General features: G+C 49.4%; 1 protein-coding gene across 1 annotated transcript; it reads right to left on the bottom strand.

Annotated features, from left to right (window-relative positions):
• Nucleotides 1-573: 573 nt before the first annotated feature.
• Nucleotides 574-11801, bottom strand: DRD3 (dopamine receptor D3; the record flags this gene model as incomplete). Its single annotated transcript, XM_084263812.1, has 6 exons — nt 574-770; nt 1633-1978; nt 2853-3049; nt 4180-4322; nt 5467-5579; nt 11520-11801. The coding sequence occupies 6 exons, from the start codon at nt 11799-11801 to the stop codon at nt 574-576; spliced, it is 1278 nt and encodes a 425-aa protein (XP_084119938.1).
• Between the last annotated feature and the right edge of the window lie 237 nt (nt 11802-12038).

The following is a 12038-nucleotide window of genomic DNA, read 5'->3' as shown; positions in this document are numbered from 1 at the left end:
ATCAATGAAGTGATGGTCTGCCTTCTTATCAGAAGTAGTGCCTTTCAGCTGGGTGCCTTCTGTGGGCTCCAGCAGTGGGAGGGCAAATGCATTCCCAGCACATAGGTGGGGGAGATGAGAGATGCCGTTTGGTTGGGTCCTGTGTGCTCTGCAAGTCTGGAAGCTCCCAGGAGCATCACGCCATGACAGTTGATCTTCTGCTTCATGCCTGGGTCTGCCTCTTGGTGCCACTGTACCCAGTGCTGAGGGACTCCCTGGTTTACCTCTGTGCCTTCTTCTTGTCCCTCCTCAGAAGCGGGAAGCACTTGTACCCTCTCAAGCAAGAGTACTGAGGCTGGGGTGTGGGAAGCTGGCCGTGAAGGTGGGCTGTGTTCCTCCTCTTCGCTCCAGTGCAGGTGGTGCCGGGCTGTCGGCGATGACTACGTCATGTCACCCACCACCGCGCACAGCCAAGGAGAATGCATCACTCCCCACAGCATGTAAAGCAGAGGGAGGGCAGGGCTCCACGCTCTGTCCCCAGCCCAGGAGCCTGCTGCAAGCTGCAGCCCATGCAGTCTGGCGCTGGCCCCACAGTCAGCAGCAGAGGATCTTGAGGAAGGCTTTGCGGAAGTCAGTGTTGAAGGTGGTGTAGATAATGGGATTGAGGGCGCTGTTCACGTAGCCAAGCCAGGTGCTGGCACTGTAAAGCCCTGGGGGCACGTGGCAGGATGGGCAGTGGGCATTGAGGATGTGAATCAAGAAGAAGGGCAGCCAGCAGATGATGAACGCCCCTGGTTTTAGAGAGAGGGAGAAAACAATCTGTGACTTCAGAGAAGCCACTACTTGGAAAGGAGCCTGCACCCGTGCCCTCTCCCTCCATCCCCTCACTATTTCCATGCACATGCCTGCGCTTGGTAAATGCTGAGTGTGGTGTTTATTCCTGAAACAGAGGGACCTGGCAAGAGCTCAGGCTCCTTGGGACCAGTTACGTGGATGGGTGGAATGATGGAGGGAGGGAGCTTCAGCAGTGGACTGGTGACAGGCAAAAACAAGTGACCAGAACTTAGAGGGAAAGACTCCTCAGTTAGCTGCTTTCATCAGTTACAAGAAGCACTGCATTATTTCCCTCCTATGGCTGGGTTAGGGGGACGCAGTGTAGCTGGTGACCACGGCAGGGACACCAGTCTGTGGGATTCTCTATCCAGCTGTAAGAGCCAGTTTCTCTGCTGCTCCTTGCTTCAGTTTCTCCTTCTGTAGGTGGACCTAGGAGCTGACACACAGGTGGAAACTTAGGGTTGTTCCAGTTTTGCAGTAATAATTATAACGGTAATGAACAAGGAAAAGGGAAAGCAAAGGTGTTGGCTGTTGGCCCCTCTAGCAGGGCTAGTTTGCCACTGATTTAGAACAAAAGGGTAACAAAACACAGCAAGTAAAACACCAACATACTTTGTTCTCAGCATTTGAGACCATTACCCTGGATCCCAAAATGTCCCACCATCGTGTCTCCTGAGTTTGTAGGGCAGTGACAGCTGAAGGCTGGGCCTGGCTTGCTTTTCTTTTTAAATGTCAATAATGCATGAGGAGGTTCCTTGCTCTTGTGAGTCCCAAACCACCACCCCTTGCACCCCACAGGACAGACTGGCTCTCACTCACCCAGGACAATAGCTAGCATCTGTGTAGCCTTCCTTTCCCGGAGCTGGATCAGCCGAGGCTGCTGGTGTGCTAGCTTCAAAGAGCTGATGGTTTTGCCATCACTGAGCCTCCGTACCTCCAGTCCCGGCTTCGTACTCTTTCTTCTCTCTTCCAGCCTGCTGTGCTGTGTAGTTCCTGGTGCTGTGGTGAGGGATGCCTCATGGCAGAAGCTGCGGTACCGCTGCAGGCTGAAGACTGTCAGCAGTTTCCTTTTGGTCGACATCTCCTGTCCTGAGCATTTGAGTGGGAGACAGGGGGAAAAGGTGCCTTGGCAGCTGTTTGGTAAAGCTTTTCTCTCCTTGTGTTCCTGCAAAAGAGGGTGCTACAGAAGAACTGGGAACCAATCAAATGGTCCATTGGGTCAGAGGATGACAAGGGAAGTTGTGGGAGTCATCCTTAGCCCCACTTGTTTATGAGGCTTGTACCATATACTCTGGACTGACCTTGGCTTATGAGAGGGGGGAACCAGCACTAGGCAACTCTCTACCTCCAACCCACTAAGGAGAAACATGGGAACAAGAAGAGCTGAAACACCCGCTCTACTAACCTTTCACTTGTATTTTTGTGTTGGCCCTGCTCCCCTCAACATCCTCACCCCTTTTTAGTGCAGCTTCACTGTGAGAAAATTGGTAAAACAAGTGGATATGCGTGACCAGGTGATCCCTTTTAAAGCATTGTGCTGGTTCCCATGGTTGCAGGTATTTCATCTCGAAAGGTCAGTGGAACAAATGCTCCATGCACCATGAGCATTTTGACCTCTTAAGTCTGTCAGATAAAGAGGTGGTTGTTTTGGTGGGTTTTTAAAATAATTTAGGTTAAAGCCTGTGAAGCCCAGAGAATGAAGCTTCATAGAGCAAAAATCAATACATTAAGGCATTAAAATCGATAAATGAAGAAACTAGCCAGACTTCTGCATGGCTGAGAAAACTCTGCTCTGAAGAAATATTGAAGGAGGCTGTGCTCTCTTCGAGTTGCCTGGTTCTGGAGAGCAGAGACACACAAGGAGTACATATTCCCTTTCTAGAGGGCTTCTGCATCTCACAGTGTATGAGTGAGGGATGGGATGAAGCCATGCTGTGTCCCTGCTTTATGCATTCTGTTCTGTGCTTTGACCCTTTGAGGAGAAGATGTGACACATGCCCTGTCCTTTGTGGTGGCTCCTACATCCATTTGGGTCTTACTTTGTGTGCATAACACGGTTTGGTGCTGGCGCTGTGGCTGCCCTGCCGGGTGAGGGTTCGCTTCTTTTGCCTTTGTCTTAGCACGAGGTAAATCCGGACATAGAGCAGCAGGGTCACCATGAAGGGGAGGTAGAAGGACACCAAAGAGGAGTAGATGATGAAAATAGGGTTGGATATGGAACAGACACTGGGATCTCCTGGGGAGGAGAAGAGAGAGAGAGAAAGAGAGAGAGGGGCGGCTGAGCTGCTTCAGTTTAGTACAAGGAGGCTCTGGCACGTTGGCAAAGCAAGTTGAAAGGTGTCCAGGGGACAAAGTCAATCTAAGTAGTGCAGCTATCTCCTATCTGTTTTTTTTTGCATATTATACTACGGCCCACCAGCTCACCTAACTGATGCTTAAAATGAACCCTGCCTGGGCCATCTCATCTGATCCAACATGCATTTGCCCGCTTTTCTGGCCAACAGCTTTGCCCTCCACTCTCACATCCATTCCCATTCTTTCTCAGAGGATCCTTTCTCCTTTCATCCTTTCTCCTATTACTCTGTCAGCCTCTGAGCTGTCTTGATGCAGGCGTACGCCTTCGCTTCCATCTGTCTTGACCAGGCAGTGGGGGAGGACAGGACTTCCCTCCACTGTCCCCTTCTTGCCTCAAGCACTGCACAGAGGATGGATGGAGAGCAAAGGACCCCTCCCTGCCTGTGGCTCATGAGGTGGGAAGCCCTCCTGCCCTTCTGCCCACAGGAAGAATGGGCTGCCCTAGGTGAGGGGAAGGAGAAAGACCAACCTGCTTCCAAGGAGGGGGCTAAATTGTTTGCTGTCCTCCAGGGATTGGGTGAGGACTCCAGCATCCAGCTGGATGGGAAGGGGTTTCTCAGAGGCAGCATCAATATGGAAGCCTTGCTCTTTAGAAATGTGTCTTGCTTCAGATTAAAAATTGTGTGTCTGGGCCTGATGATATTGGCAAAACCCTGTCAGTCCAATGCGTGTGCTGGAAGAGCTGCACACCTGGAGATTTGCTCTCTGTGTGCAGAGTGATTGTTTGGGGGGATTTCTAGACCCAGGCATTGATTTGGCAGTCAGGCAGGCAGATCTGTCCTCCGATCAATGGGCAGTGTCTGCCTCAGCAGATGGGAAATTTGCGGACAACAGCACATCTGTTCTCCAGGACTGGAGATTTTTCTCACCCTTCATAGTGTGCTTTCCAACGCCTTAAAATTGTCTGTAACTTGGAAAGTCTGCAGGACCCATGTTAAATGACCTGGCCATACACAGGGCAGCTCCATTTCCACCCCCTCCCTGCGTGCTGTTGTTCAGGACGTGACCTACCTGTAGTGTTGAAGCCAAAGAGGAGAGGGCACGACACTGCAAACGCCAGCATCCAGACTATCACGATCATGAGAGACACCCTCCTGCAGGAGCTCTGCCCAGTGCTGTACTGGTACTGAACTGGTTTCACCACTGCAGTGTATCTGTGGACCAAACCAGCTCCAGAAGGAGGAGACGTAAGAATGGAGGGAGGAAAAGGACCAAGTTTTGAAGGGAGAAATGAAAGCCACATTGGGAGCGTGGTGGTGAATGTGGTGAAGAAATGGAAGAGGAAAGGAGAGAAGATGAGATGATGGGACCAGCAATTTGTAGAAATGGTAAGCAGGAGGGAGTTGTGGGGAGGAACAGAGGAAATCAGAGTTAGTTGGCAGCACTGTAGAGGAGCGCTCTGCAGAACTGCTGGCACTTCAAGCTACAAGGTTTGGATCTAGAAGCCCCCAGAAACCCCCATCCCACAAGCCCCTAAGGTTACATGTGCAGTGCTGGGCAAGAGCAGTGTCTGGAGCAACCACAGCCTGCAATGGTCTGTGCCTCAGCTGCCTGGTCTGGTGTCGGCCCTGCTGACAGCCAGAGGATTGCTCACAGCTGGGCATCCAGGGCCTTCAGCTGCCAGGGGTGCCCCGGGGACACAGGTCAGCAAGGATGGCTTTGGAAGGCATGGGAGTCTTGTCTTTAGGATAACCTGGGGCCGTTCCTTGCAGAGAGGAGGAGCACTGGACCAACCCAGCAGTGAGAGCTGCTTCGCGTGTCTACCTGTGAAGCACACAGTACTTCCCCCACCCCTCAGTCCTAACAGCCCCACGTATGACAAGGTCTTGGCTCCCAGCCCTCAGCCTTGCTTAGAATATGCCCAGTTTTAAGATGCAAAAAAAACAGGGCAAGGTTGAAGATTACGCAGCAACGATCTTCAGCCCTCCCTATGTGTACAGCGGGATTTTAACTGGTTATTAAAACTTCATGAGTGAGGTCTCCAGGTGGAGAAACCCTCTTTGAGATTCAGTGGGAAGTAGACAACCAGTTCTGGTTCCTGCCTTCAAAAAGCACGTGCAGGTGGTGGACTGCCTACCTGCTGGTGATGTTCTACTCCTCATGCCTCTCTGCCCTTAAGTACAGCACATGGCAGGCAGAGCCGTGTCCAGAGCGGCAGTGACAGACTTGCAGGGAGGTTTGTGTTCCTGAGGACACTGAGGCTGCCTACACAATCCTCCCTTCCTTGTCCCTGCCACACTGGGGTACAGGGTCAACCCCCATCTCCAGACTATCTCCCTGGGTGCTGTTGGCTCTCACCTGTCAATGCTGATAGCACAGAGGTTTAAGATGCTGGCCGTGCACATCATCACATCCATGGTGACGAAGATATCGCAGCAGATGCGGCTGAAAGTCCAGACTCCTCCGGTCACCTGCACCAGCAACCACAAAACTGTCAGGCTTGTTATGCACCCAGTCCCGGGAAGTTAAAGAGGTGATCTCCTCCAAATAGCTCAGCAGCTTAATGAGTTCATGTCCACTGTGATGTGGAAATAGAGGCACTGATGCTGTGTGCAGTGTAACACAGCGGCCGGTCATGGGGAAGGAGCCACACCTTGATTTTAGTCCTTGCAGAGGGAGGCAAAGTGAAGAAACAGATAGCAGCTCTCCCTTCCCTTAAGGCCTGGCATGATAAATGGATTTACATTTGGTATCACTGCATATATCCTTTGATTAGGGATTATCTGAGGAAATCTCAGGGCTGAAACGTGTTTCTCAGCTTAGCTGCTGGAGTTCTTTTGCAGGCAGCGAGCTGGAAAAGTGCTGCAAATGTTATGCATTTATGTATGACACAGAGACCCGAGACCTGAGGCTTCTCTCCAGTCTTATTTAGATTCTTATCTCAGTTACAGATTTTGATTATTAGATCTGAGTGAGAACCCACCAGCTATCCAGATAAAGGCTTTTGGTTTGTGACCACGATGAGCTTTTGTTCTGGTTGTTTGGCATTTTTAAGCTGAAGCATGCAATCATGAAAGCTTAGCCATGGCTAGTCTTTCTGATGGAGAAATGCATTTCTTGGCTCTGCTATCAAGCTCTTGACATGACCTTTTTGTCTGACAGCAACATGCTCCGAGCACTGTGTGGCACTGCTCTCCTTGGGGCTGGGATGAAAGCCTGGCTCCAAGCAAGGTGGTCTGCCTCTTGTCTGTTGCCCTCCAACAGAGCCCGCTGGAGGAGTCCAGCAAACAAATCTAATGCTGCACTGGTAGGAGAACAGGGGTAGGAGGGAAGTAGCTACAGGAACGGGGCTTGTTCAGCCTGGAGAACAGGTGGCTTGAGGGGGGTGTGTGGGATGTGGTCTGAGTGCTAACAGCAGTCCCCTAATGCCTATTAAGAAAGATCATTAAGAAAGTTGAAGCCAGGTCACTGAAAAGATGGAGCCAGGTTCTTCACAGCAGTGGGTGGTGGGAGGACAAGAGGAAACAGGTATAAGTTGAATGAAGAAAGGAGCACACTGGGTATGAAGGTAAACTCTGTCCATGAGGACAGTGAGACAGTGGAGTCAGTTGCTTAATGAGTCTGTGCAAGCTCCGTCCTTGGAGGTTTTCAAGACCCACTCAAAAATACCCATCCCAGATCAGGCTGGAGAGGGTGCTTGACTCCAAAGGCAGAGGGTCAACCCTGCACCATGTGTTGATGCCTGGGAAAGATGAAGTTGTCTGGAGGGAGAAGAACTTGTATAAATAAAGAATTTGCTCTGTGCAAGTTGTCTTCAGAGGTATTTGACGAATAATCCTGAGAAATTTAAATGGTTTTGATTGTTCCAGCATTCCTGCACGTGGGCACAGAAACTCGCTGAGGTGAGCTGTGTCTTTAGGGTGTTCTCTGCTGGACCCAGCTGCTACATGTCAAAATGCACTAAGGAACTGTGCTTTCATCTTCAGTTCTCTGATACTTGTGGGGCTCCTTTCTTTTCTTTTAAAAAAAACAATCCAAGGGGAAAAAAATACAACAAACCAAACCCATAGATTTTTTTTTCCTGCACAGTTAGGTGGGCTACAAGACTTGCTAACTGTCCCTCTGAAATTAGAGACCTTAATAGGTAGGTTCAGTTTTCAAAGAAACCCCACATGTTTTTGATTTAGTTGTAGATTTTGAGATCCTTAAAAAAGTTATAAACGCTGGAAGCCTTTGCAGTGGGAACCCAGTCAGGGGTGGTTTCTGCAGTCTGAGGCAAGGATGCACTGCAATGTCTGTGGGATCTGCGGAGTCTGAAGGAGCTGGTGCCAGGTGTTAGCGTGAGAGCCAGCTGCTGCTCGCCCGGCAGATGTGCAGGCACTTCACTGAGGGAGTTTCCGAGTTCTTGAGCACATTCAAACACTAAACCCAAGAACCTGAAGCATTGAAACTGAAGAAGATGGTGGTGGGAAGGGCTCTGAAGCAAACCCTCTCAGGATGATGCATTCAGAGCACATCACCTGCATGCTAAGCTGCAGCTTGTCTTGAGAGGATGCTTGCCGGATCAAAACATTTGGGCTTAAAACCCATCCCCACTTCCACCAGTCACAGCTGCTGAAATGGGGAGTAGCTCTGCTGAAGCCGGTGAAGTAGTTAATATTTACCTGTGGGGTAATTTATTCCAGGGTTTAACAATGACATGAGGCCTTTTTATTATGGGGCTCGCTCACAATCTTTTTAAATTCTATTTCTGCTCTTCCTCTCCTTGCTCTGCTCCCCTCATCTCTGCTACAGCAGCCAGACCTTGCTAGTGTGCATTCCTGCTTTTCATGTGCGGGCAGGGTACCTGTTCTTTATCCCTCCGGTGCCTTTTGTCCGGGAATCTCAAAGCACATCACAGGTATTAATTGAATGAATCCTCACAACTGCCTGGGTGAGGTGGATGATCAAATATTATTCTCTTACAGCTGATGAGAGCAAACCACAGAGAGATGAGCTGATACAATCTCTCATTACCACTCGGTGCGTATGCGGCAGAAGTGGGAACAGAGTCCAGGATGAAATCCCGGCTCTGTCAAAGACGAAGCTCCCTATAGACTATTCAGGTCAGGTTGTCACCTCATCTTTCCTGATGATCAGTCTGCTTTATCCACAAAATTGTGGTATTATTATTTTTAACTTTCCAACCCTATAGGAAGTCTTCTAGTTAAAAAACAGAAAAAAAGAATCATTGTGCATTCAAAACTTATGCAAATCCATCACTCTCCTGAATCAGGTGTGTGTGATGATGCCACACTGAGGAGTATGAGGATGGAGGAGTACAGCATCAGGTAATGGCAGGCATGTAACTAGCAGTGCATCTAAGTACGCTCACTTAAACATTTTGTGTATAAGAGAATATTCTTCTTGGGGGTGCAAGGAGAAGTTGTGGGTCTCCCTGCTCTGACATGAGAGCCACAGAAGAGACAACATTACTCTCACATGCTCTGAACAGCGGTTCAGACTGGACTTTCAGTGACAACCATCTTCTGAAGCTTTTTTCCCTCTGGATGTTGTGAGAAGACTGAGAAGGATGCTTCAGGTTGTGCTGCTACATATCCTCCTCCATTTATACAAGGACTATAAGGCATGATGTTGTTGAATGCCATCAGACTCCAGTGGGCAGGATACCCTAATGCCACTTAAAAACCTCAGTGAGCTTCAGCAGACATGGCAGCCACAGCATCAGAGGTCAGTAAAGAACTGAGGTAGCAGTACTGACCCCAGAACATTGCTAGACACAGTGCTGAATAGCATTTTTCTGGCAGAAACTTCATTAGGTGGAGATGAGGCTTTGAGATGATAAAATATTCCTATTGTTGCTCTGTCACAGCCTTCCCAAAAGACTTCTCAGAAAGAGAAAGTTCTGGTCTGCACGACTGATAAAACGAAAAATTTCATGGAGAAGGTCCAGGCCACAGATGGCTCTAAAAACTGGATGTAAAGAACAAAGTTCACAATTGACATTTCAATCTGAGGTATTCAGCCACCTTTAGCTTCTCCATAAATAATGGCCAGGTCTCAGGTGTCCGCTTTGGCAAATGCTCAGGAGATGAATAGGTATTGTACACGCTTTTGGGACTGGATGATTTCTTGGCAATTTCCAGGCCCATAGTGTACTGAAGCATAATGCAGTTTCCACTTCATTGGTGGCACCACTCACCCATGAACAGCAGCAAGTATCTAAATGATTTTGGGCCTTTTTGGACTGATTTTAAATCTTTGTCTTGCTGGAGTCCTACAGCATCATTCTCTAGGAGATACCGTGCAACGCTGGGAGTGGTAGATTGGGTTTGGGACACGTGTGGGTTCTTCTCCCTGTTGTTCGGGTGACTCTTGAATCAGCTACTTTGATTATCCAAGCTCCACCGATGGAAATGAATCTTGACTGGGTCTACAAACCCTACTAGGGAATGGACCTACTGCTGTGGTCACAGGTTGTGACTGAAGTACTGCACAGGGGGCAGAAGCTGCTTCACAGATGTGCCTCAGTCCCACCCTGTCCACAGTGAGAGCGAGTGCTAAGTCTTTTCTAATGCAAAGCACATCACAGTGATTTCATTAAAGATGGGAATACACTTGAGGTGATGGACTACTCCACTCTGAAAGAAAATTTGACTTTTAATAATAATTTTTAGTTGCAGAGTCTAAAGAGGTGGCTCCTTCCCCACCCCCTTCCCCCTTCCCAATTTATTCCTGCTTTTTAATCATTTGAAGTAAGACAACTGAGTGGTAGGCCAGCTCCAGGACCGCCCCACACAGATTAACCTAAATGTTGCTACTGACTTTGTTAGGAACATGTGCAGTATCATGGTGCTCTCTTTGTTCTTTCACTCTACAGTGATTTTATACATAAATAATTAACCATCGACGCCCTTATTAATAATGCTTACACACAGAGCGATCTGTTAATTTCTCTTAATTGTAGCCTTGCTGAGACGGCAGTGGGCACGGTTTGGGAGGGTGGTTTGGATCAGCACAAGCCTAGGCTGGGTGCCAAAGCTCAGAGCTGTGCTGTCTATTCAACATCCTACTCCAGTGGCAGAGGAGGGCTGGAAGGCCACTGCCAGTCCCCTGCAACTTGACCAAATCTCCCTGTGCCCCCATAGCAGGTCTGGCACTTGCTGGCACTGCCCTGTCTCGTCTGCCCTGTCCTATCTTGTCCTACTTTCTGTTCACGCGCTGCGCGATCCATATGCACAAGTCAAAATCCCTCTCCGCTTCTGCTCTGTTTTGCGGGAAAAGAGGTCAGCCAAAGGTAGGCAGCTACCAGCAGAACATTCACCTTACCCTTCAGCCTGATCCTGGGGTGCCCCTTGCAGAAAGAACACGAGGCTCCAGCAAGATCACGGCTCAGGGGCTTGCTCTTCCTCTGAGAACAGGGTACCGGGGCTCAGCTGAGAGCTTACGGTTGATAGATGCTCACACTAATTTCTCTAGACCTACCAGTTTTTGTGAATTAGTGTAAAAATGCTGAAGAGAACAGATAAAAATGTCAGCTGCAGCATACCTTCATGTATTCAATAAACATGTTTGCCCTGGGAGTGGCTTCAGTGATTCAGGGGTTTGCCGCAGGGCAGGGGCGCAGATTTGTTCTCCATCTTTGCTGCCCTGTGTCCGACAGTGTTGCCCATACTGTGCACGGCCGTGCCAGTACATTGTTACACTGGCTGATGAGCAAAGAGCAGGGAAATGGAGAGTAAGACCCCAAGGGCTTGATGAGTCCTTTGAAGATCCTGTGAATATGCTCAGATTTTGGAGCACGTTCTTCTGCTTCACCTCTTTGGCAGCCTGCTTGGGGAATGTTGCTCGGAGCTGACCTAAAAGCTCTTAAACTCCACAGGAGATGAGGATTGGACTGCCTTTGCTTGTTTTCTGCCCAGCGGGGGCAAGGATTGATCTGGGATCTAAGATGAGCTCCTATAAAGTATTTCCACCCTATTGCTTCCCCTGCCACTCCTGAATCATCATGGTGCTCACTGGCAACCCTCATGGCTGATGGAGTCAGCTTCAAGGATGCTCAGATGAAAGTGGTGTTAGCACACCAGAACCCACAATCTGCATTACTGGCTGTAGCCCAGCTGCCAGTCAAGTTCAGGGAGGCTGGGCTCTGCCGGGAAGAGCAAGGCTCAGGGTATCTGCTCATGAGTGGGTCTGTGCTGCATTAGTCCAGCATGTATCCAGCCTATGAGGACCACCTATCTGACATCATGGGCTGCTGCCCCACAGGTGCCCCAGAACTAGCTGGGATGGGGATGAAATACGAACATGTTTCATCTGTACCACAGCTGGTCTATCCCAAGAGCTTACACTAATGCTGCTGAACTCGGACCGTGGTTAAATTCTGCTAATCTTTCCTAAGGCGTACTCACCTCCAGGTACACCACCCATGGCATCACCAAAGTAGCCACCAGCAAGTCCGCCACTGCCAGGCTCACCACAAGGTAGTTTGTTGTGGTTTGCAAGGTGCGCTCCCTCAGCACGGCTAAGCAGACCAGCACGTTCCCAAAGATGATGGCCAAAATCAAGATGCAGTAGCACAGGGCGTAGTAAGCGTGTGAGTGTGGCAGATCAGGCTCTGTAGTGTTGTCTGCCCCACAGGGAATGGGGTCGGTGGTGTTAGGATGACTATTGGTTCTTGTGAAGAGAGCCATGGGGATGCTGCTGCTGCGAACAGAAAGAGAGAGGTGGCTGAAAATCAGAGCTCTACAGGGATTCTGAGAACAGTACCTTTTGTGGGCAGTGTATGATTTTCATATTTCATGAATATTCCTGAAAGTCAGCTTGAAGTATTCAGGCCAATCATAGAGGTGTCTTTTCTGCTCATCTATAGGCAGAGCTTTGCTTAAGGTCTTGCTTGGCCTGCTTTGTTTTTCACTGAATCTAAGCCA

This window comes from Gallinula chloropus, assembly GCF_964237585.1.
Source record: "Gallinula chloropus genome assembly, chromosome: 1".
NCBI lineage: Eukaryota > Metazoa > Chordata > Aves > Gruiformes > Rallidae > Gallinula > Gallinula chloropus.
The sequence above is the reverse complement of the archived record's forward strand: the minus strand, read 5'-3'. Positions and strand labels throughout refer to the sequence as shown.